Source organism: Musca autumnalis, unplaced genomic scaffold (genome assembly GCF_047663935.1).
Source record: "Musca autumnalis isolate F117 unplaced genomic scaffold, ASM4766393v1 scaffold_1, whole genome shotgun sequence".
Classification (NCBI taxonomy): Eukaryota; Metazoa; Arthropoda; class Insecta; order Diptera; family Muscidae; genus Musca; species Musca autumnalis.
Window position 1 is genome coordinate 172,558,139 of NW_027411644.1, and position 25,197 is coordinate 172,583,335.

The 25,197-nt window shown below is 37.1% G+C and overlaps 1 protein-coding gene across 11 annotated transcripts in view; it reads right to left on the reverse strand.

The window, feature by feature from the left end:
- Positions 1-3,476: 3,476 nt before the first annotated feature.
- Positions 3,477-25,197, reverse strand: part of wake (ankyrin repeat and fibronectin type III domain containing protein wide awake) — a 785,047-nt gene continuing 763,326 nt past the window's right edge. For all 11 annotated transcript variants that reach the window (XM_073958968.1, XM_073958961.1, XM_073958969.1 and 8 more), the window contains 5 exons: positions 20,335-20,559; positions 15,412-15,618; positions 15,095-15,305; positions 14,750-14,882; positions 3,477-9,946 (listed from right to left, as the gene is read on the reverse strand). In XM_073958968.1, the coding sequence (XP_073815069.1) occupies positions 7,523-9,946; positions 14,750-14,882; positions 15,095-15,305; positions 15,412-15,618; positions 20,335-20,559 (3,200 nt within the window). In that variant the 3' untranslated portion in view covers positions 3,477-7,522. The remainder of the gene's footprint in view (positions 9,947-14,749; positions 14,883-15,094; positions 15,306-15,411; positions 15,619-20,334; positions 20,560-25,197) is intronic.

The following is a 25,197-nucleotide window of genomic DNA, read 5'->3' on the forward strand; positions in this document are numbered from 1 at the left end:
GCTCACTTGAATAGAACCCCCCTGAAAAATTTTATTCAACCTCCATTTTTTCCGAATTATACAAGATATAAAGTTTTTAACTTTTATTAAATATTGTTTCGTGTATTTGGAGTAAACTTAGTCATTCATTTGCATTCAAATCCAATTTATATAAAAATTATACAAGAAAAACAAAATAAAGTAAAAAATTGGAGTAAAAAATTTGGCTCATTTGAATAGAACCCCCCTTTAAAACTTGCGAATACAGAAAGATTGTATTAGAATATCGATGCATATTTACTCTATATTGAAAACGATGTACTTTCAGTACAATTCAGTAAAAGGATATCCCTCGTGATTAAGGATACATCCGTATATCCTGCTTTGGCAAGGTTTCTTTAAATAATCAGGTGTAATGCCTAACAAAGCTTGCTTTTTTCTGTCAACAAGTTTATTTTTGGAAGCGTACTGTCTCCTAGAGTCGTATATTTTACGCATACGTCATTCCCATACAGTTTAGAGAATATTTGCCACTGTAGAATATTCAAATCTTTAAGTTTTGATGACTCGATGTGTACAAAAGTTTATAAAACCGTGATGAAATTGCCACTAGGGATATCCGAAAATGTTTCTCAATACTTGAAATGTCTGTTTTAGAACTCCTTTAGAGGTTGTCGTGCACATTTAGGGTGAACTAAATTGACGCCCAAGTCCTTGATAATTAGTAATGCGTTCCAGCACAATAAAAACACATTCATCGCTACAGAAACAATTTAGAAGATGGTCTTCCATTCAATAGACGCGAAAATAATAGTTATAGAGTTATGCAATTGTTTACTTAATGAGGAGAGTCCTTAATAATTATGAAGGACTTGGGCGTTAATTTCTTTCACCCTAAATGCGCACGACAATTTACAAAGGAGTTCTAAAACAGGCATTTCCAGTATTGAGGAATATTTTCGAATATCCCGAGTGGCAATTTCATCACGATTTTATAAAATTTTGTACACTTCGAGTCATCAAAGCTTAAAGATTTGAATAGAAATGTGGATATCCTGGAGGGGCCAACATATTCTACAGTAGTAAATATTCTCTAAACTGTATGGGAATAACTTAAGCGTAAAATATACGACTCTAGGAGACAGTACGCTTCCAAAAATAAACTTGTTGACAGAAAAAATCAAGCTTTGTAAGGCATTATACCTGATTATTTAAAGAATCCTTACCAAAGCAGGATATACGGGTGTATCCCTAATCACGAGGGATATCCTTTTACTGAATAGTACTGAAAGTACTTCGTTTTCAATATAGAGTAAATATGCATCGATATTCTAATACAATCTTTCTGTATTCGCAAGTTTTAAAGGGGGGTTCTATTCAAATGAGACAAATTTTTTACTCCAATTTTTGACTTTATTTTGTTTTTCTCGTATAATTTTTATATAAATTGGATTTGAATGCAAATGAATGACTAAGTTTACTCCAAACACATAAAGCAAAATATAATAAAAGTTAAAAACTTCATATCTTGTATAATTCGGAATAAAATGGAGGTTGAAGAAAATTTTGCGGGGGGTTCTATTCAAGTGAGCGGCAGTGTACTTTATAGTGTCTCTGATGAATATTTCGATGTGTTACAAACGAAATGACAAATTTAATTATACCCTCCATATTATGGTGGAGGGTATAAAAATATGTGATATCAGTCCACTCTTTCGGGTACATCCCTTACAAAAGTTTAACATTTTTGTTTAAGTGCATTTTAAGGCCTTTTCGATGAACCCTTGGACATTTTACCAAAACTACCCTTTGTGGTCTTGTTTTCGTTGGCAAGTCCATCCTTTCTGACATACTGGTGGTCCGACAAAACCTCTGAATTAGACAGTGACCAACTAAAATGACTGATGGAATCGATATCTATCGAATGGAATAACTCCCAAGATAAGATACATTTCAAAAATGGGCTATGTCAGTCAATTCCTTCAAGTACCTCCTCTGCAACACTTTTGAGCTCTTGTGGAGCTGGTACCTGAAGGAATGGATCGATATACTCCATTTTGGAAGTAGATCTTATTTTGTGAGCCATACCTTTCCATAGGTATGGTGCTTTCTTTTTCATAGTTAAGAGCTCTTGGTTCATTATGTTAAGCATTGATGTGCCCATGAAAAAAACGTCGTTATTAGAGTCACAAAGGCCAGGGTGGTACCGGGAGAAGTTGTCCGACATTGTCTATTTTCAAACTTGATTCAAGTTTGAGAGAAATATTACGATGTGCAAATGTTGGATCAATGAAAGTCACTCCCTACCGCGCCCATCTGTAAGTTTAGTTGATAACCGTAGGAATTTTAAAATATTTTAGACCATTATGTCAGGAAGTATGGACTTGCCCTCGAAAAGCATTATATCACAGTAACCAAGCAGGACAGGTAGAATTTCAAAACGAAAAATATTGTGAGGGAGGTACCTGAAGATGTTATGCGATATAGACCTTGTTGGAACTTGACGTACCTTTGGAAGAACTGTTACGATTTTAGGGTAATTATTTCAAGACATAAACACTTGCCCCCCTAAAAAGTATACAGTTGCAATAGAGGCCGGGGGGACTACTGCCAGAGAGCTTTTTTTAATCTTCGATTTTGCGAAAATTTTTGAAATTTTGTGTGTGAGGTAACCGAAGGAGTGGACTGATACAGTCCATATTTGAACCTGATCCATGCCTCGATTAAGTATTACGATGTGCAAAGTTTGTGCAAAACCGCTTAGTCTCTCTTTGACATTTATCGTGTACACCGTGGAGAGGTACCTGCAGGAGTGGTACCTTCGAACTTGATTTAAGTTTGGACAAAATATTACGAAAGGCAAAGTTTGAAGGTTTTTTTGTGGATACCAGGAAGGCAGTTAGAGCTAAATCGACTTCAAACTGCCTAAAACGGATTTCGTCCAAACGTATTTTTTCATCGTATAATAGCCAAAAACGCATTTTACCCTTGCACTTAAAACAGATGTTTTGGGAGTTTACGTCATTTATTTCACAGATATTGTATGGAATTGACAACTTAAAACCCAACACCAGACTGAATATGGACTTTACGAAAGCAAAATTAAGAAAAAGTATGCAAATTGGTTGTCTGTGGTCTATGACTTATTTAACTTCTTTCTGCAGAAAGCCAATCAAGTGTGAATAATCAATATAATTTGTCAAACATTGAAAAATTGAAAAAGAATCTGAAAAAGTTGGGCTTTGTAATAATACTATTAAGAAAGAAAAAAACTAAATGTTTAACATCTAAAATCCTAAAACATGCAGTGCAGATTTTCCGGAAAAAATTGCAAAAAGGACAAAGAAGTGGTTCACCAAAAAAACCCTTAAACTACTTCGGATACTTCGGAATGTACTCATCAAGAGCCTTCATTTCAAGTGTATTCCAAACAAAAGTTGAAAAATTCTACCAGAAAAGTCACCTCCATTAAAACTTGATCGAATAAAAAAATATAGTTTATTAGTTTTAAATATTGATTTTTTTTATTGAAAACACACTGTAGGTATTTGTTGTGATTAAAACTAAAATTATAAATTTTTTTGTTTATATAAAAACAATGGTATTGAATATAACAAAAATTATAAAACAAACACTAACTACAAAATTAAATATCAATATTTTGGAAAGTGTTTGTAAAAGTGTTATACATAAAAGGAAAAAATTAGTTTGAAATTTGGTTCTTAAATAATAATATCATAAAATGGATTTTTTAATAATTGCCACTAAAAATATTTTTTTTCAAAATATTTAATAAAATTAATGAAAGCATAGGAATTTGTTTTTTATTTTTCTTAAAGAAAATATATAATTTTTTTTTGTTAAAAATAAAATTTTTATTTTTTGCCATTTTCTTTTTTAAACATACACATCTAATAATACATTTAAAAATATACATATATATTTTTGTAATGTTTTTGTTTTTAATACTACAACAACTAGTGGACAAAATATAAAGTGCTAAAATCTTATAATTTTATTTTCTGGCTTTTGTTCGTTTCGTTTTTTTTAGTTTCAATTTTTTGTTCTTCTTTGCTATATTTTTTATACACACTTAGAAAAAAATATGTGGTAGGTATGTATGTATATATTAATTACTAGACTAACATGTATTTATGTATATAATTTGTATAATAACACATGGGTTGAAAAAGTCTATAGTGTCTACAGCTTTTTTCGTATTGGGCTTCATTTCTCGGAATTTGTTTTTTCCAAATTTTCAGTAATTCTAAAATTGCATAGTTCTTATTTCTTTTTGTCTATAAATGAAATTGGAATGTTTTGTTAGTATCCTATTTTTCCTTTAGTTAAACTTCAGATTTCTCCACCCATGTGTCATTGATGTGATAACATTTTGTGTCCTTATACATGTAAACATAACATTTTTGAGTTACGTATTTTTATTATTTTTGTTTTCTTGTAAATACTATTATTTTTTTAACATTCATTTTTCCTTAAATATTTTATTTTTTGAAATTAATTGCATTTGTTTTTCTGTTTTCATTCTTTTCTGTTTGTTGTTTTCGTTTTTTATTTTTGTAATACATAAATTCCTTTTTTAAACTCAGTCTAAATTCTGAAATTGGTCATTAACTTCTAAACAATTAGTTTGTTTTCTATTTTTTATTTTACCAAACATAACCTAAAAATAATAATAAACATAGATTTGAAAATCTTTTAAATATCAGTTTGTTGCATTTAATGGTCGTTTTTTTTTTGTTTTGATGCAGTTTTTTTCGATAAATATAAGTTGAACTTTGTTGTAAAGCTTTTTTTGTGTGGCGATTTTATGATAATCGCATGTTTTTTGTGTGTGGAATTAATGATTGTTGGCAATCCTAGGGAAGCAGTGTTGATTTAAGCCAACTTACACGATATATAATTTTACATATCAAGTGTCACCTATTGTATACAATACATATATATGGTTTGTAAAATGACATATGGAGTGAACAAACCCTCAAGCCGAATACAAAACGTTTCATCGTGAACATTGCGTTTCGTGTTTGCTAAGAGGTAGTTTACACAATCTATCAATGTCATATGTGCTGAAATTTTCCATCGTAATACAGTCGCTAATGTGTGCAATATTAGGGATTTTCCTTACGCCATTAACTTTTTGCGTCCACACCAGCAAAAATGAAGTGAAATTACGGGCAATGTGGATCAGAGGTCCGCAAAATGCATATAAAAGGCACACTCTATTGCCTTTTCCCAAAAGCGAATAGTGCAGTGCCTTGCATATATAAAATATGAATGTGCAAAAAGCAGATTCACCCCAAAAAATGATTCACTGCTTTAGTGCATGCTTGCTTGCTTTTACATTTGTATTCACACGATTCGCAAATGCAGTATGCACAATACTGCATACCACCACACAGTATCGTACCATCTTCTGTTTGAATAAATGAATACATTTGCCAAATTTCGCTTTTTCTTTGAGTTTCTTTAATAATAGGATAAACTAAACTAGTAATTGTTTTTATTGTCTCAACATTAATTTTTTTATGTTTATTAACATGTAAATTTGACCAGAAATATCTACTGCTTTTTGTAATGCAACGTGCTTTTTCGAAGGCAGCGTGCAAAATAAAGGCAACGAGCTCTTGTAGTGTGTTGTGTGTGTGCAATTGGCACACACTCATGAAAGTAAAGGCAAAGCAAGCAATAGCATTAAACAGAGATGGCAATAGCAAGCAATGAAAAAAGCACGAAATCGCGAATATGCATTAAAAGCGAGTGGCATTTTGCGGACCTCTGATGTGGATACTGCCTGGGTAGATATGGAATGTTTTTATTTCGTGTTATATGACATTGATAGCAAGTGTAAACTACATCTAAATAAGAACAACCGCTTTAACACAACGAAAGTGCGACCAACTTAAGTGCATGCATCCACCAAGTGATTGTTATTCTCTTATGCCACACGGTGAAACTTGCACTAAAAACTTTCCCATTTTATAGGGGTTCTTAGGTCGAGTTCCCCAATAGAGAAATTTCATAAAATTTCTATAGCATGGAACTCGATCTAAGGACGCATAATTTCATGAAATTTATTTCATCGTGTGGCAGGGCGCATTTTTGGGCAACGCGAAAAGTCATGCTTATGACGAATGCTTTTAACTGTTTTCGGTTTTTTTTAATTAAAGGTATTTGGCAATTTCTGTATGTTCTTGTTGAATTGAATCGGTGTTCACGAATATTGAAAAAAACTTTCCTAAAGAGTACATTAGAAGACTTCCATAAATTCCAAAAGAGCTTTGCGGCTAAACTTCCCAACCTAACTGACAAATGAAGACTAGTCCATTAAAAATGGTTCCGTTTAGTTCAATACAAAACTAGATGACTATTGCAACGACTGGTTATTTTGAACTAAAAGACCAATCATACTACGAAAGAGAATACCTCTATGATCCCGTTCCTAAAATATTTCACGAGAACATAATACGAAACAGTTGTTCACGATCGTACTAGTTCACTAGTTCCGTTCAAAGATTCAGATAAAAAAGCAACTATAGAAGTAGAGAATGTGTTGAAAAAAGGGGACACTCTTTATATAACAAAAATCCAAACGACATATAAACTGTCCTGCAAGTTGGCAAGATGTTCCTTGTGGATTTGCCATTCACTCTGAGAATGACTGTTCAGGTTGGTATCCAATACCAATATACACGAAAGTCTGGCGTATACAAGTGGATCATTTCAAGTAGACAAGTGGATCATTTCAAAGGCTTGTATACACAAACAGGACAATTCTTCACGCTTCTATAATAAAGGCCTCAGCACATACGGTCCGTTCAGTGACACTTTGTGACACGCGTTGCCCCAAAAAAGTTAAATTATGTTTAACTTTTATGCGGCAGCCATATTACATTATTCATGTGGTTGTTGTAACGCGATATCCAAGCACCGTATGTGCCGAGGCCTTAACTCCGATTGTCCGGACACAGTACAACTCAATTCAACTGAGAGGCATATAATCAGGTAACTAATATCATTGATATGCTATAGGTATGTATATTCAATACAGTTCAGTAGTGCAACAGTTGAACTAGATGGCATATCTAGTTCAACTGTTAGGATCAGAATCGTTCACCGTTCTATATACATCGTATTAGTTATATTTCATCTTTGACATTTCACGTTGTGTAATTAGTTCTCTTTGTTTGGCAATTCTCTCTTTCTGATAGTAAAATCGATCTGATGGCACATTTCATCATAGTCATTCTTTTTGTTTAGGTTTGGAAATTGATCCCTAATACCCCGGTTACACTTCACCGGATTAACCCAGTGGGTTTGGGTTTCAAATGTCAACGCCATAGCGCAAACGTCAAATAAATCTTATGAAGTGGGTTAAACCGCCAAAAAAAAACTCTTATGTAACCGTACTATAATACCAACAAGAACATACAGATTAACCACAAATTCCCATAACCTTTAGTGACCATCTCTATACACTGCTTACCAACATTCATCACCGATGGACTTGGATAACTTTTCCCCTTTAAATCAAATGCGATTTACGATTCGAATGTTCAATGGCGGCCAACAGCTCATGCTTTTGCCTAACATATAATCTCCCCTTTTTCCATGGATTTTGCAGCAGCAATGGTTTGAAATCATCACGTAAACAACGTTCACGTGCTCCTATAACTGCTACCAAACAGAAATTATCCAAAGCTTCATTGGAATAGATGGGACCATTGCTACCCTTGAGTACAGCAGCCATATTCAGTTGTTTCACCACCAAATTGATGACTTCGCGTGCTGATGTCTTGGCCGTGACATGGAGTTTTAGGCTAGTACCCGAAGCCAAGCCGGTGTTATAGGCCGTATACACTTGTATTATACCCGATGGTGTGTTGTCGGCTTGATTTTCAGAGGCCAATGTGGGACAGCTACTGGCCGTATATTCCTCGGTGCTATTGAGCCTTTGTATATGCCTACTGGTAGACGGTTTCGTCATGGACATATTTTCATCCAGACTTGATGATGTTGAGGTTTTCATATCCGCTGCCAGGGCGCTTAGTGTTGTTTTCAGGTACAAACCATTATCACGCAAATTTGCACTGGAGGCCGATTTCACCTTTTCGGCGGTTTTGATTTGTTTACATTCGTACTCGCCATTGTAGTTCACCTTCAGTGATTGACTTGAACCCAGGTTGGCTAGATCAGTAACCAAATATGGCGCCGAACTGGAAGAATGCACTGTTATCATGGGTGTAACCGGTGTCGTTGAGGTTGGTGTAATATTTGAAGAGGTACGCTTACGTTGAATTTGTTTTTGATTTTGTTTGGCCGTCTCACTTAGTGTATCATCGGACCTTGAGGGCGGTACACTAAAGGCCTGGCCAAAATCACTGTTACTTGTTATGACAGAATCATTGGCCGAATAAAAGCTGTGCGTTGTACAATGAGAGGTAACTGAATCACCGGAGTTCTTACGTAAAGATGGCACCTCTGTGGACATACCCTCGTTTTGGACCTGCAAAAAGGAAGTTGTGGTGGTAGGAGTGGCCAGAGTACAGGATGTTGTTAGTGTTGTCGTTGGTTTTTGATTTCCTGTGGAGCTGGATGTTCCCGTGGGTGTTGTTGCTGCAGATAAGCCCAAGTTTTGTTCTGATTTGGAATGTTCTGGTCCCAAATTGGAGCTGGAGTGGCTTGAACCGGGACCAGGCCAACTGCCACGCCCCGAACCAGATTTGGTAAACTTCATATCTCCTCTCATTGGTGGTTGTAGTAATTGGGGATTTGTCGAGTGGGAATTTTGTTCGGAGCTTTGGGCAAAGTCCAAAATCTCTTTCATTGCTGCTGAGGGTGGGGCATTTTTATCGCGGGCAAATGCTATTACATCCATAAGCCAGCGTACTGCCTTCCAAACGGCATTTAAACTGGCTGTCAATTCCTGCAATTTGGCAAGACGCTCCTTGGCTGTTTGCAGCTCACTTGTGGAGAAGGCCTCTCTCTGAGAATGATTGGCCAGGGTGGTGTCCAATTCCAAAATACACGAAAGTCTGGCGTATTTTTGTATAATACCCGGCTGATAGGTAGACAAGTGGATCATTTCAAAGGCTTGTATACTCAAACAGGCCAAATCTTCACGTTGCAACAATAACTCCGATTGTCCTGGCACAGCACAACTCAATTCCACCGAGGGACATATAATCAGGAAACTAATATCTCTGCTATGCTCTATAACTTCAACATCATATAAGCGATGGGTAGCAGCATCCTGAGGTTTGATGTTCATATATGCAAATAATTTATTTGTGGCCGCTGTCAAATCGTATAGGAAAAGCCTTTGCACCTCGGTTGTGGCTTCGGGGTTGGCATTTAATTCCAACGCCAAACGTAAAGGACTAGAACTGCGGCGACCATCATCGGATTTGCCATCTGGATTGCTACCTCCACGTTTCAACACTTGCCACTCTTCCGCTGAAATATGACTATTATCGCGCACCTTACAGTGAGGTAAGACATTTGGTGTCTTGGCCGGTACTACCACCTGTATTTGATCCATAGAACATTGCATTTTCAAATAACCCAAATAAAGACCAGGGCTTAGGCGTTGATGGGCCATTTGATGATATTGCAATTGTTCGGTTAGAGAAGATATTAAAATTTCATTGATATTATATTCCTCGTGTAAAGCTCCGATTTTCTTTTGCAACTTATTAACGGGTAACCAACGGGAATTTAATATTGAAACTTGTTTCTGGCTTTTAACAGATTGTATCGATGTCAGAACGACGGTACCTTGGGCATCTTTTAATGGTTTATAATAAAGCTGACCGAGATCATTGAAACCCAATGCCGATTGCATTTGACAAACAGCAGAGAGAAGTTTTGTACGAAAATGATTAGCGGAGGTAAGATTACGTTCCATATCGGTACGCAGCGATTTCACATCATCCCAAGTGCAGGCGACCTGAAAGAAAAAGAGGGTGGGAAATGTTGTTTTAGTTATTTTAAGAAAAAATTGGGATGAACTATGAGCAAAGAAAGGATGGGGCAACTCAATTGTTAACATTTCGTCGGTGTTATGCTTAAGTGTTCCATGCGCTACTTGTCTGAGTCGAGAAAAACTCAAGTTAATGTTTGAGGCCATACAGGCTAAAAGTGGTGCAAAAATCGAATACTTTAAGAGTTCTACTTAACTACACTCAAAGAATATATCAGAAGTTTATTTTAGTCAGATATCTGCGGTAGTCTAGAAGTTATGGCCATATTCTAAAATTGCAACAAGTTTCTGAATTCTGCCATGGGATCTTTTTTCATGTTTTTGGCAGTTTGTGTCACATGGAACACGTTTTGTTACATTTCAACAAAAACACTTTATATCAATTGTGTTCCACCTCCCTTATGTGAAATGCTACTGTGGAGTTCAAAATTCAGGACTTTAAATGAAGCATTTATATGAGAAAATACATTAAGGACCATTATTACAGGTCTCCAAGGAACGATTGGTCAATTTGATCGTGATTTGCGGCATCTAGACTATTTTCTTTGGGCCTACTTCGATTTGGCGACTGTTTCAACTGAAAAGTGTGACCGAGTCATCGAAAATTGGGCCCAACGTATTCACAGATGCAAACGTGACCGCGGTGGTCATGTAAAGAAAGTCGAGTTCCAAGCTGTAAAAGGTTCAGTTTCTATCCATTTCAGTTGGCCTTTTTCTTCAGTGAATCGTTCGGAGTTTTAGTTTAATTGTATTAAACTGAAAGGAACGAATTTGTAGGAAAGAATAAAAAATAAATCAAATAAAAAATAAATGACTGTAGATGGGATTCTACCCAGTATTTACTCATGTTTCTTTTTTGGGTGTTTATTTGGATAAATAAAATTTTATTTTGAAATTAAAATTTTGTTTTTCTGTCAGACAAAAATTAAAAAAGGATACCAGAAAAAAAAAACCACGCGGACTGAACTTTTTATATGTCAAATCGGTCGTTGTCCGAAAAAGTTAACGAAGAATGCAAAAATTATACCTTTGTCGAGGAGGACTTAAATCTCAAGACTATCAACTAAATCATGGGTTAATTCATATGATATATCATAACGTTTGGATCTCGATCCAGCATTTATGCTTTTCTGCAAAAAGAACTACAACAAACTGTTCTAAAAGCTCTCAAATATCAAAAATTATGCTGTTACAATATACGAAAGATTTACCAAAATATGGACCAAAATTGGTCATATTTTAACTTGCCCCGTATCCAAAAAGAGGTAATTATATTCATAGTCAGTTCAAATTTGCTAGAACACTGGGTTTCCGCATCTAATTGGATGATTTTATTTTCTATAGTTTATACCCACATATTGGGTAAATACCTGGGTATTTACCCATTTGTACCCAATTTACCTATTTTAATGCGTATTTACCACTTGGGTATTTAACCATTTCCCATCTCTATAAATGCCCAAATGGAAAAAATTATTTTTTATTTGATACCTATTTCTGCCAAGCACATCAAGCAATAATATTAAGAAAAATGTATATAATAAATTTCCCATTTTATAGAAGAAGGGATAAAATCGGGTACGTATTGTGAAATTGTTTTGTTGTCTGTTCGTAACATATAGAGCGAAGTTGGCTGCATATCTATTTTCTCAATTATTTTGATTATCTTTTCAGCGACATATATTGTCGGCAGAAAAAAGTTCAAAAGTGAGTTCAGCGTGTGGCATAATAGTACATTTACATTTACGAAATCGAATAGATTTCAACTGTCAATTCCTTTGTGTATACGTCAAATGAAATCTCATCTGAAATCCATTGGATTTCATTTGTCGTTTAAGCAATGGAATTGACAGTTGGAATCCAGTGGATTTCGTAAATGTAATAGCCCGTTTCCACGGTTCGTCGTTCGTTCTCTATTCGTTGTTCGACCCATAACTACGAATAAATTACTTATTTCCCCACACAAAATTCTATGAACGAACGACGATTTTTCTACGTTGTTCGATTAGAAATACTCTCTAAACGACGAATAAAAAAGTCCCATCCCTAACAAATGAGAGAATTTATCGAAAAAATTAATTATGACATGTCTAAATTCAAAATTGAAAAATTTGTTGAAAACACAAAAATTTTTAGAAAAAAGGAAAAAGATGAATGGAAATTAATGAACTAAACATTTTATATAGATGCAGAAGGGAGATGGTTGTGTGTCCTTGTTAATTCCACAAACATTTCTTGTCCATTAATTCAAAATCGCGTAAAAAATCAGAAACAAAAAGGAAACAAATATCTGAAAGTCTGTATACACAAATATTGTTTTGACATGTCTCTCTCTCTTTAATTTTGAAAATAGAAACATATAAAATATATTGAAAATACAAAATTATTCAGAATTTATGAAAAAATGAATGAAATGTGTGTAGTTAAATATAGAAGATACATTTGAAGGAAAGTCTATTGCTTTTCCTATTCATTTAATGTATATTTTATGTGTTTTCGGTTCAAATTTTCGTGAAAACAAGGAAACAAAAATGAAGGAAATTTTGTTTATGTTTCTGTTAATTACGAATGGTGTCGTGGAAACGGGTTAATTCGTGTACGTCGTTCGACAGGCGAACAACGTAATTGAAACGCTCGTGTGAACATGACATAAACCTAGCATAAGTCTATGTGAAGGGCAAAACCATGGCAGAACTACCAGGTAGTGGTATCACACCAGCTGATAGAATATGAAAAAAATTATTTTTGTTGTAATTTCCCCAACAACATAAAGAAAGTTTTGACATAACATATTCAAAATTTTACGATGCCACTACCTGGGTAATTGTGCCATGGGCAAAACTCAATCAGCTCATCGCTTGCTTTGTTCGCTTTGCATGTCAGTCCTACTAAAAGAGTAAATAACAAAGGCGGTTCTTTTACCAGAAATGAAGCGAGGAAAGCAAGAAAAATCCGTGAGTTTTGGCCTTTTAGGTAGAAACACAATGGATTTATGTTGCTTGCTCCGCTTGCTTGGCGTGAAAGAGATAAATTAAATTGTACTGTTTTCAATAGAACAGCCAACACGGAGCAAGATTTCAGGCGCCGAAGTTAAACATTTTTTAACTTTGGAATTCGTATTCGGCTTGATATTTGACATTTCATTTTGACAGTTCATTTGACACAGCACAATCAATTTTAACAACAACAATTGGCGGTGACATTCTTGTTTTCATTTTTAATTAAAATTTTCCGATAAATAATAACAAAATCTATACCATAAATTGCAAAATACTTTTTTGTTTACCCAAAACATACGATCGCCGACGCCAAAAATGTGTGATACCAACAAAAAGCGGCGTGGTGGAGCAATAATTTTAACATTTGGAAAGCAAGCAACGAGCTGGTTCTGTTTCTACCTTTAAGGCCGCGTCACATACGGTCCGTTGAGCGTCGCGTTGCAACGACCACAACAAACTTGGGTTCACTTACACATTTTGTATGTCGTTGTTGTTTTCAACGCGCAACGCGTCGCACAACTGGCCGTATGTATTTGAGCCTTTAAGCGCTCGGCACATACGGTCCGTTTAGTGACACGTTAGGACACAGTTAAATTATGTTTAACTTTAATGCGTCAGCCATATTCTTGTTTTTCAAAAAACTTGGCTTCACTTACACTTTTTTCGTGTGGTTGTTGTAACGCAACGCTCAACGCACCGTATGTGCCGATCGCTTTATGGCCCCGGCACATACGGTACGTTGTGCGTTGCGTCACGCGTTAAAAACAACAACCACATGAAAAAATGTAAGTGATGCCAAGTTTGTTCTTGAAGTTTCCATGTGGTTGTTGTAACGCGACGCACAACGTACCGTATGTGCCGGGGCCATTAGAGTCTGATGTTCCAGTCATGGTTGAACTAAAAGGAATGATAAAAGCATAACTAATTAAGCTATCATTTATTAATAATTATGTCAGAAATGAAGAAGGCAAGCAAGGCAAACAGGCGATGCAGCTTATGTACCCAGGCCTTTAGTTCCTAGTTCAGCTCATTTGAGTGAACTAGTCCCTTAATTAGTTCAGTATCGTATGTTTTATTTAACGCAGCTGACACTAGACCTGTATATTTTCTAAAAGAAAAAGTTTTATCCGCAACTGGCCTAGGAAAATATAAAAAATAACTAAGAAAAAAGAATAATTGTATCATTTCCAGCTGAGAACTTAGAAAATATGCATTCTAACCCCCAATTAAAAAAATATTTTCGGTCCATCGATTTTGATAAATTTTGTCGGGTTTTCGATTATTTCTTAAGCCAAATATCAAAGTGCCTAGCTGCTGAGGCTGGACATAATAGCTTCGTTCCAGAACTAAAGAGTTTTTACACATTTAACATATCTTGCACAATTTTCCCCAAAATGCGTTACCGCACACCAAAAAAGTTGCAAAATGTTCACTTCTCTTTGAACAAAAATGGCGCTGAATATGTTTCTCTTTAGAAACTTTTTACACGACAAATTTGGGCGAGCAAAAATGTGCAACATGCTTGCCGGCTTCTGATTGGCTGACACGCCGACTTTGACATTTGTTCCAGTTTTTATGACGTTTCTACCATTTGTCCGTTCCCGTACATTTTGGGAAAATGTGTATGTGGAACTCATTTTTGACTGTTTGCTCTTTTGACACTTTTATCATTAAAAAGTACTGGAACGAAGCTAATGTTCCGTATTCCGTCCTATTTTCCCCCAATAGAACTCTGGGAATTTGATGACTAATATTTTTCATGTTTACTCACCTTCATTAGCCAGTGATAATCACTATTCAAGGAGCTTGGAAATGATTCATCGATTTCAATAACCGGTAGGAAGTCTTCACTAGTCACCAATATTTTGTCTTCACAATAAACAATACTGGCCAAATAAATACCCCTGAAAAAGAAGAATAAGTTCAAATCAGTTATTTACAACTTTAAGGCCTCGGTACATAAGGAGCATGACATTCTTGCTTAAGTTATTTCTGGCAAAATAATAAGGAACGGCCGAGCCAGGTTGCTCTTTGCCTTGTAGTCTCTTACCAAAACAATACTTAAGCAAGAAAACCAGCTGGTCGAGGCCTTAATACGATTTTTGAGCTCACATACCTTCTCAAATGCTTTTGAAATTTCGAAGCAACCGAAAACAACTGCTTAATAGTTGTTTTCTTTTTGGGATTTCTCCGTTGCTGGCTATTGGTGTCCAAAGTCAATTCGGAGACATCAGAGGGACGGGCCAAACGTACTGCCGTAAACAAATTGTCCAGCATGCGTTGGCGACCCGTATAGCGATCTTCACGATTGTTTAAATCACGCCAGCCTGAAAAAATTAAAAAAAAAATATTTTTGCTTTTTTATTTAATTTCCATTCATTTAATTTTAATACGCAAGCATGAAAGCTGCAAACATTTGAATCTTCTACTCACTTGACGGTATAACACTGGCCGGCACCGAACACTTATATGGCCCCCATCCTTTAACATTACCACTGGCAGCACGTATAAAATAACGTCGACCCTGTGTCAATCCAGTAATCTGACACTGTGTACCCATGGTACCATGAAAGCTACGCCAATCCATAAGTTCACGTTCACCCACAATATTACTGAAATCTGCACGAGTTGACCATTGCACTGAAAAATAAATAGAAAGGAAACAATGAAGAGAGAACAGATAAAAGCTTTGTTATATGAATCTGTTCAGTGTTGACATGGTGTCACAGTAAAAATGGAGGTGTCACACAACGACAATTATCCCTAACAGCAAACAATGTGGGGACAAAAGGTCCTGCTCAACAATGCTTCCGAGTAAACAAACACAATTCAAATTATGAAATACAATACTCTTTTATGAATGGATTTCTTGCCGTTTCATCATTCAATTGTGTCACCTGTTATTGTATCATGATGTGTGGTGAAGAAAAAACGAAATAGAAGGGGGAGAGGGTGTAAATGGTTTTGTGGTTTGAAAGCAATGAAAATAGATAATTGAATTGAGTTAATTTGATTTGAGAATAGAAGACCTCCGTAGTACGCTTAGGAGCTTTCTATAGAATAGAAGATCACAGTAGGGGGCTTCTATAGAATAGAAGACCTCCATAGGAGGCTTAATTGCTTTTCTATGGAATAGAAGACTTCCATAGAAGGCTTCTATTCTATAGAATACCTCCATAGGAGGCTTCAATAGCATGAAGGGACCCCGTAGGAAACTTCTATAGACTAGAGAACTCCGTAGAAAGAGGCCCGAATGGGGCTATAAGTTCGAAAACTCCGTGGAAGGCTTCTATGGAATAGACGCGCTCAGTAGGAGGCTTCTATCGAATATGAGACCTCCTTAGGGGGGCTTTTATAGAAGAGGAGACACCGACAGGAGGAGAAGAGCTCCATCGAAGACGTCTGTAGAAAAGAAGGAGGAAGCTTCTATAAAGGCTTTTACAGAATAGAAGAGCTCCATAGAAGGCTTCTATGGAATAAAAGACCTCCATAGGAGGCTTCTATGGGAAAGAATACATCCATAGGAAGCTTGTATGAAAAAAAAATACTTCCATAGGAGGCTTCAATGGAACAGAAGACCTCCATAGAAGGCTGCTATGAAAAAAGACCTCCATAGGAAGCTTCTATGGAATAGAAGAAGCCTCCTAGAAGAACTCCGTAGGAGGTTTCTATAGAATAGGAGACCTCGGCAGGACGCTTCTACAAAATAGAAGACCTCCTTAGGAGGCTTCTACAGAATAGAAGAGCTCCATAGAAGGCTTCTATAGAAAAGAAGGCCTTCATAATAGGCTTCTATGGAAGAGAAGACCTCCATAGGAAGCCTGTATGGAATAAAATACTTCCATAGGAGGCTTCTTTAGAAGAGAAGACCTCCGTAGGAGGCTTCTTTAGAATAAAAGACCTCCAATGGAGGCTTATTTAGACTATAATACCTCCATAGGTGGCTTCTATAGAAGAGAAGACCTCCATAGGAGGCTTTTATAGAATAGAAGAGCTCCATAAGAGGCCTCTATGAACAGAGGACCTCTATAGGAGGCTTGTATGGAAAAAGACCTCCATAGGAGGCTTTTGTAGAATAGAAGACCTCCATAGCAGGCTTCTATGGAACAGAAAAGCTCCATTGGAGGCTTCTACATAATGGAAGAGCTCCATAGAAGGCTTCTATAAAAAATAAGACCTCCATAGGAGGCTTCTATAGAAAAGAAGACCTCCATAAGAGGCTTCTAGAGAATGGAAGACCCCATAGGAGTCTTCTGTAGAATGACCTCCATAGGAGGTTTCTTTAGAATAAAAGGCCTCCCTACCAAGCTTCTATAGAACAGAAGGCCTCCTTAGGAGACTTCTACACAATAGAAGAAGCCTTCTAGAAGATCTCCTTAGGAGGCATCTACAGAATAGAAGACCTCCGTAGGAGGCTTCTATAGAATTGCAAACCTCCGCACGATGCTACTATAGAATAGGAGACCTCGGCAGGAGGCTTCTATAAAATAGAAGACCTACGTAGGATGCTTGGGGGCCACCGTGGTGCAATGGTTAGCACGTCCGCCTTGCACTCAGAAGGTCTGCGGTTCGAATCCCAGGCCAAGCAACATCAAATTTTCAACGGTGGCAAAATTCCACCTCAGTAATGCTGGCGACATTTCCTGAGTATTTAAGCCATGAAAAACTTCTCTACAAGTGGTGTCGTAAGGCACGCCGTTCGGACTCGGCAATAAAAAGTAGGTCCCATATCATTGAGCCAATATGAATCGGCGTGCACTCATTGATATGAGAGAAGTCTCCCTTGTCCCATCTGGGATGTTTGTGGAACAATTACGTAGGATGCTTCTATAGAATGGAAGACTTCCGTAGGAGGCTTCTATGGAATAGAAGGTCTACATAGGAGGCTTCTATGGAATAATAGACCTCCATAGGAGGCTTCTTTAGAATAGAAGGCCCCCCTACCAAGCTTCTATAGAACATAAGGCCTCCTTAGGAGACTTCTGTACAATAGAAGAAGCCTCCTAGAAGAACTCCGTAGGAGGCTTCTATAGAATGGAAGACCTCCGTAGGAGGCTTCTAAAGAATATAGGACCTACGCAGGAGGCTTCTATAGAGTAGGAGACCTCGGCAGGACGCTTCTACAGAATAGAAGACCTCCGTAGGATGCTTATATAGAATAGAAGAGCTCCATAGAAGGCTTCTATAGAAAAGAAGACCTCCATAGGAGGCTTCTATGGAATAAAATACTTCCATAGGGGGCTTCAATGGAACAGAAGACCTCCATAGGAGGCTTCTATGGAATAGAAGACCTGCATATGAGGCTTCTTTAGAATTCAAAACCTCCATAGGAGGCTTCTTTAGAATAGAAGACCTCCATTGGAGGCTTCTTTGGAATAAAAGACCATAGGAGGCTTCAGTGGAATAGAGGACCTCCATAGGAGGCGTCTTTAGAATACAAAACCTCCATAGGAGGATTCTTTAGAATAAAAGACCTCTATAGGAGGCTTCTATGGAATAGAAGACCTCCATATGAGGCTTCTTTAGAATACAAAACCTCCATAGGAAGCTTCTTTAGAATAGAAGACTTCCGTAGGAGGCCTCTTTAGAATAAAAGACCTCCAAGGAGGCGTCTTTAGAATATAAGACCTCCATAGGTGGCTTCTATTAAATAGAAGATCTCCATAGGAGGCTTTTATAGAATAGAAGAGCTCCACAGGAGGCTTCTATGAACAGAGGACCTCCATAGGAGGCTTTTATGGAATATAAGACCTCCATAGGAGGCTTCTATGGAAAAGACCTCCATAGGAGGCTTCTATGGAATAGAAGACCTCCATATGAGGCTTCTTTTGAATACAAAACCTCCATAAGATGCTGCTTTAGAATACAAAACCTCCATAGGAGGCTTCTTTAGAATAGAAGACTTCCGTAGGAGGCTTCTTTAGAATAAAAAACCTCCTTAGGTGGCTTCCATAGAATTTAAGACCTCCATAGGAGGCTTTTATAAAATAGAAGAGCTCCATATGAGGCTTCTATGAACAGAGGACCTCAATAGGAGGCTTTTATGGAATAGAAGACCTCCATAGGAGGCCTCTATGGAAAAAAGACCTCCACAGTAGGCTTCTATGAAATAGAAGACCTCTATATAGAATACACAACCTTCATAGGAGGCTTCTATAGAATAGAAGACTTCCATAGGAGGCTTTTATAGAATAGAAAAGCTCCATAGGAGGCTTCTATGGAATGGAAGACCTCTGTAGGATGCTTCTATAGAATAGATGACGTTTGTAGGAGGTGAATATTTTTGTACGGTGCCACTGTGGTGCAATGGTATGCACACCCGCCTAGCACGCTGAAGGTCGTGGGTTCAATTCCCCGGGCAGTCAACATCAAACTTTTCAAAATACCCCTCAGTAATGTTGGCGACATTTCCAGAGTAATTCAGCCATGTAAAACTTCTCTACAAAGTGGTGTCTCGGCGATAAACAGTAGGTCCCATAACATTGAGCTAATATGAATCGGGGTGCACTCATTGATATGAGAGAAGTCTCCCTTGTCTCGTATGGGATGTTTGTGGAACAATTATTATTATATTATTGTTATATGCACCGTAAAATTAGGTTAAAAATGGCCTTTTGTTAGAAGAAAGCTCAGTTTGAAAATATTTTCTTCGACCTAACCTGACCCAATTTACCCATTTTACATAAAACCTTTAAAAGCATTACCAATCGCCCCTTAAATTGCTGCCAAACTCCCAGCACTTATTGATATTCATAGCGGATTTTCTTTTGCTGCTTATTTATACAACTTATTAACATTGCTCTTTATTGGCCTCATTCGCAGGTTATTTACTCTGTCCCTTAATAAATGAAACAATTCCAATGCAATTCTCAATCCTCAATCAAACTTCTACGGTAAGTGGTTGCTTCAATCAGGCACACATTTTGATTTACTTTTGTCTTTGATGTTGTTGGGTTGTGAGCTGTGTTCCAAAGAATCTTAATAATAAAATACAGACACGAAGTCCTTTTCCAAAGAACAAATAACAGTTTGGAATTTAAAACAGACCCTTGCGTAAGGCTTACAAAAACTTCACGTACATGCTGTTGTTGCTTAAATAAATGTAATGGGTGATAGATACCATTCGATGAACAGAACGGAAAGTGATGATGATACAAGTATCATCGTTACTCTTTACAACGCAAACACACACACATCCACACAACTTCCAACAAATTGCTGGCTGACCATAGCCTAGCAATGATGTTCACTTTTAATCCCCTTCTTGTTTTGTTCTTCATGTTTTGTTTCTATTGACTATGTTGTACAATGTACATGTGTTTGTGTGATTGCTGATGATTACGTGTATATATTTACCTTTAAATTTAGTACCAATTGCCCCATCAAATGGTTCCAGTATTTGCACTTGTATTGAATTTTCTCCTGTAACATCTACGATAACTGATGCTGGGGCATCTGGTGGTCGTGCCTGATCCCAACCCAAGAGCAAGCGACGTAAACCTTTGACACGTCTTTCCCAAATGCCAATTTGCTTATCAACCTCATTGCCGGTACATCCAGTAACCGAGGAACCAGTATTACCTGTAACATGAATAAACAAACAGCAACAAAACATTAATATGAAACACATACATAGATATACATACACAGAGAAACAATTAAAAATAGGACTTTGTAACACTTAAGGTTGATGATGTAACAAAGGGTATAAGTCCACGAAATGGATATTCAACCTAATTTGAAAATTAAATTTAACAGCGACAGGAGAATTTTTAGATAAAAACAAATCCTATAGTTAGCGGGCTATTTACATTAGAGTTGGGCAATTGAACGACCTAGTTCACTGTCCTAATTCAAAAACGTATGAGTAACATCATACAAACTAACGTAAGATATTAATTATACGCATTTTGTTCATACAAATGACCGGTGTCCATTGAACTAGATTGTGAACTAGGTCATTCAATTGCCCAACTCTAATTTACATCTATTGATAGATAGTCGGACACACATGCTCTGTGCCTCCGTACTCCTTAACTATTATTTTTCGGGTGTCGTACGGGATTAAAGAAACCAATCGTCTGTCCTGACTGGTTTAAACATGGCAAATCCCTGGACTTATCTGTGTCCCTCTTTCATCTCAAGCAGACACTAACCTCCTCGTGGTGTTACCTGGGGAGCTGTCTTTTACACCCGTTAAAGGTAGTGAGCTTACATGTGCAGCGCGTTCACCCATAAGAACAATAAAAACTTAAGTTGGGCGATGGGTTAGTAACACTGTGTGTAATTTTTTGAGTCATGTTTTGTTAACCGTATTCTGACTCCGCCGTTTTTCCCTATCTCATCAACTTTCGCGGTTATAGGCCTTCAAAGGTTTGAAGCTTTCATGTAAAAAGAGGTCATTTAGTCACGACTATATCTTCCAAACCATTAGGAAATTTGAATTTATCTTAGAGGCAAAGTTGTAGCTCTTGTCTTAAAGAACAAAAATTGTGAACACATAAAATCCATCAAACTTCATCTGCAAGGTCAAAATGGCCAAAGTAAAATTTGGAGGATGATAACCTTTGGAGGATGATAACCGCGAAAGTAGATGAGATAAGAAAAAACGTCGCTACACGTGTCCTCTCTTTTTTGGTCTTCTACCAAGCTGCGGTGTCAGAATATGGTTAACAGTTTTCGTGTTGCACAGTGTAACCCACCCAAAACAAAATCGCACTGTGAAAAAGCAAAGAAAAAAAAGGAAGGTAAACCCCTCTGAAGTAGACGACCACCGCAAACGTTCTAAGTATCATAATCTAGGAATCTGTACCTGGAATGTCCGGACTTTTTAAACAGTACAGTTTGCGCTCTGGCGGATGTACTTGGTAAGTACATAGCTGATATTATCGCCCTACATGACGTGCAATGGAATCGGGTAGACGTAAAGATCACAAAGGATTATAAGGGGTAGTTTGCCACCGTTGAATATCTGATGTTGCCTGGCCTAAGAATCGAACCCGGGCATTCAGCGTACAAGGCGGGTGTGCATGCCATTTCACCTCGGTGACACGCAATCACAATGGGTTACGCACTATATTATAGCCGCCATGAAACGAAATATGAGTTAGGTGTTGGGTATATGGTAAATCGGAGGCTCAAAAACCTGGTCACCTTGTCTCCAGGTTCACTCTGGTTGAGAATTGCCACAATCTGTATAAAAGCAAAGTTCGTTAACATCAATCTCATCTGCTCCTATGCTCCGACCGAAGAGAAAGATGAACATACCAAGGATATATTCTACGACATTAAGATTGTTCTACGAGATTTTTATGCTAAATTGGGAGGGAAAATAGCTTTGGTCCCACCTTCGCAAAGTTCAGCCTTCGTGATAGAAAATCCAACAACGGAATGAGGCTAATTGACCCCAGATGGGAAAACCGGAAACCAGATCGATAATGTTGTAATAGATGGGAGACACTCTTCCAGTGTGTTAGATGTCCGATCGATTCGAGGAGCGAACATCTATTCGAACCATTTCCTTGTAGCAGCCAAAGTACGCACTCTTCCTAATGTTGCGGTAAAAGTACGATCTGACTCAGTGTGGACACTGAATGTCGATAAACTGCAAATATAACAGAAAGCACAAAGCGCTCAGCTGACCCACATGCTGGGAAGACACTCTAACACTAAAGTGGAAGCAAAGTGGCCAACTGTCCCTTATTGTATGTTTGTGGAACAATTATTATTACCATGGGGGCTATACCAAAATGTGGACCAATACTCACAATTCTCTGTAGAAATATTTCGCATCCCTAGCGAAGACTAAATACCAAATATCAGGTACTTCGGTTGGATAATGTGGCTAAAACCTTCAAAATACTGAAAATCGGACGTACCGTTCTGTGGGGGCTATATCAAAACGTAGACCTATGCTCATAAGTTTTATCAGAAAACTTTGTTGTCCACTAGGAACCCTCAATGCAAAAATTGAGCCAATTTGATCAAAAAAATTAGGTAAAATCTTCAAAATATCGAAAATCGGAAGGTACCGTTATATGGGGGCAATATCAAAACGTGGACCTATGCTCATAATTTTTATAAGAACATTTTGTTGTCCTCTGGGAACCCACAAAAACGTTGACCGACCTTCCTAATTGTTTGCCCTCGACAATGTCAGCCAACAAAAAATACTTGTACCAAAATTCATCCACCTACGCCAACTCCTTCTATTTTTGGCCACCGGGACTATGGACTTTCCCCCGAAAAAAATTTAAACCCCCGTTAATGTGACCGCAAGGATAGTCCACAGAAACAAATTTCAAAATGATCCTACAAGAGCTCATAAACTTCACTTTTTCCGAATTTTGTGTGGGATGTACCCGAAGGAGTCGACCGATCTATGCTTAAAAGTAGTATTGCCATATGAAAAGTTATGACGGATTCGGCTACTACCTTCGAGAATTATCGTGCGCACCATTTTAGCGAAAATTTGTGAACTTTTGTGGGGGAGGTACCGTAAGGAGTAGACCGATATGACCCATCTTCGACTAAGTTTGGACAAAATATTAGGAATGCCAAATGTTGGATCCGATCGGTTGCTTCGTTCGACAGTTATCGTACACACCAGCCAGATAGACAGTCGGACGGACATTACTCAATCGACTCCAAATTGTCTGAAACAGATTTCATCCAAACATACATACTTGGGGTCTAAACCCATTATTTATATGAGGCACATTTTTGGTCGTATCAAAGTGTACATAACGTCCTTAACCTAAAAGATAAGCACGGTGCTCTTGAAGCAACTTTAAATGAAAGGGGCTTTCACTTGGGAAGTGTTTGCAGATTCTGAAACTAAAATGTTCATAGATGAAAAAAATCAAAAACAAAAAAAAAATCGCAGGAGCGCTTTTTAAACAAGTCGCGATCAAAGTTCACATTTTTAGTTTTTTCATAATTTTGCTTGGAAACCGCAAGTCCTATCGAAACGAAGCTAAAGAAAATGTTGTAGCTGTGGAAACTCTCTAGAGGATTGGCTTTTATGAAATTTTAGTAGGTTTTACCATTTTTGAGATATAGAAGTTCAAATCGGCAAAAATCGCTGGAAAGATTTTAAAATAAATCGCGGTCAAAGTTCACATTTTTAGGTATATTTTAGGTTTTCGGGATTTTGCTTGGAAACCGCAAGCCCTATCGAAATGGGGCTAAAGAAAATGTTGTAGGTGTGAAAATTCTCTAGAGGATTGACCGTAATGATTTGTTCCTAGGTTTTACCATTTTTGAGATATAGAAGTTCACGTAACATTTTTAGTTTTTTTTTTTTTGTTAGGTTTTCACGATTTGCTTGAAAGCGGTAAGTCATATCGAAATGGGACTAGTGAAAATCTTATAGCTGTGAAAATTCTCTACAAGATTGGCTTTCGCTTTTTCCTAGGCTGTACCATTTTTGAGATATATAAGTTTAAGTTGGGAAATTGCAGTCATGACATTGTTTTATAAGCAAACGATACAGTCAGTGAATTGTCTCAATTTAAACCTCCACATCTCAAAAATGGTAAAGCCTACGAAAATATCATAAGTGACAATCTTGTAGAGAATTTTCACATTTTCTTTAGTTCCATATTGATGGATCTTGCGGTTTTCCAGCAAAATCGTAAAAAACTGAACTTTGACCGCGATTTTTTTTAAAAAGCGCTCCGGCGATTTTTTTTTATTTCTTCCTCATCTACGAACATATTAGTTTCAGGTGTAAGCTTCCCATTTCATTTAAAGTTGGTTCAAGAGCATAATACATAATGAGGCTATAATGATGTTTTTAATTTTGTTCGGAAGAGTGTGCCAAATGCGTATTGTACTAGTGAAAAACTGTCATTCAGAAAGTAAACTCCGTTGTTTTAGAGGAGCTCTCTACCCCTTTTAGAACCGGAAAATCTAGGTCTATCGAAGAGATATTTCGGTGTGCGCTTCACAATGATTTTATGCAACAATATCAACGATCGAATTCTAACTAGAGTATTAAAACTGCAACTGTCACTCATTGTCTCTCATTTTTCGTATTTTGAAATTTGTACTATTATGCAATTTATCGCAAAATACTTAACCTGGCATTAAACACTCTTGAAATATGCTTTGCAGTAGTATTAACGAGATATGTATCTGATTTGCACGTATTTTTTACATCTTCTGTGTGCAATGAAAATCTACTTAATTGCAAATAACATTTGTAGTTCGAATGTA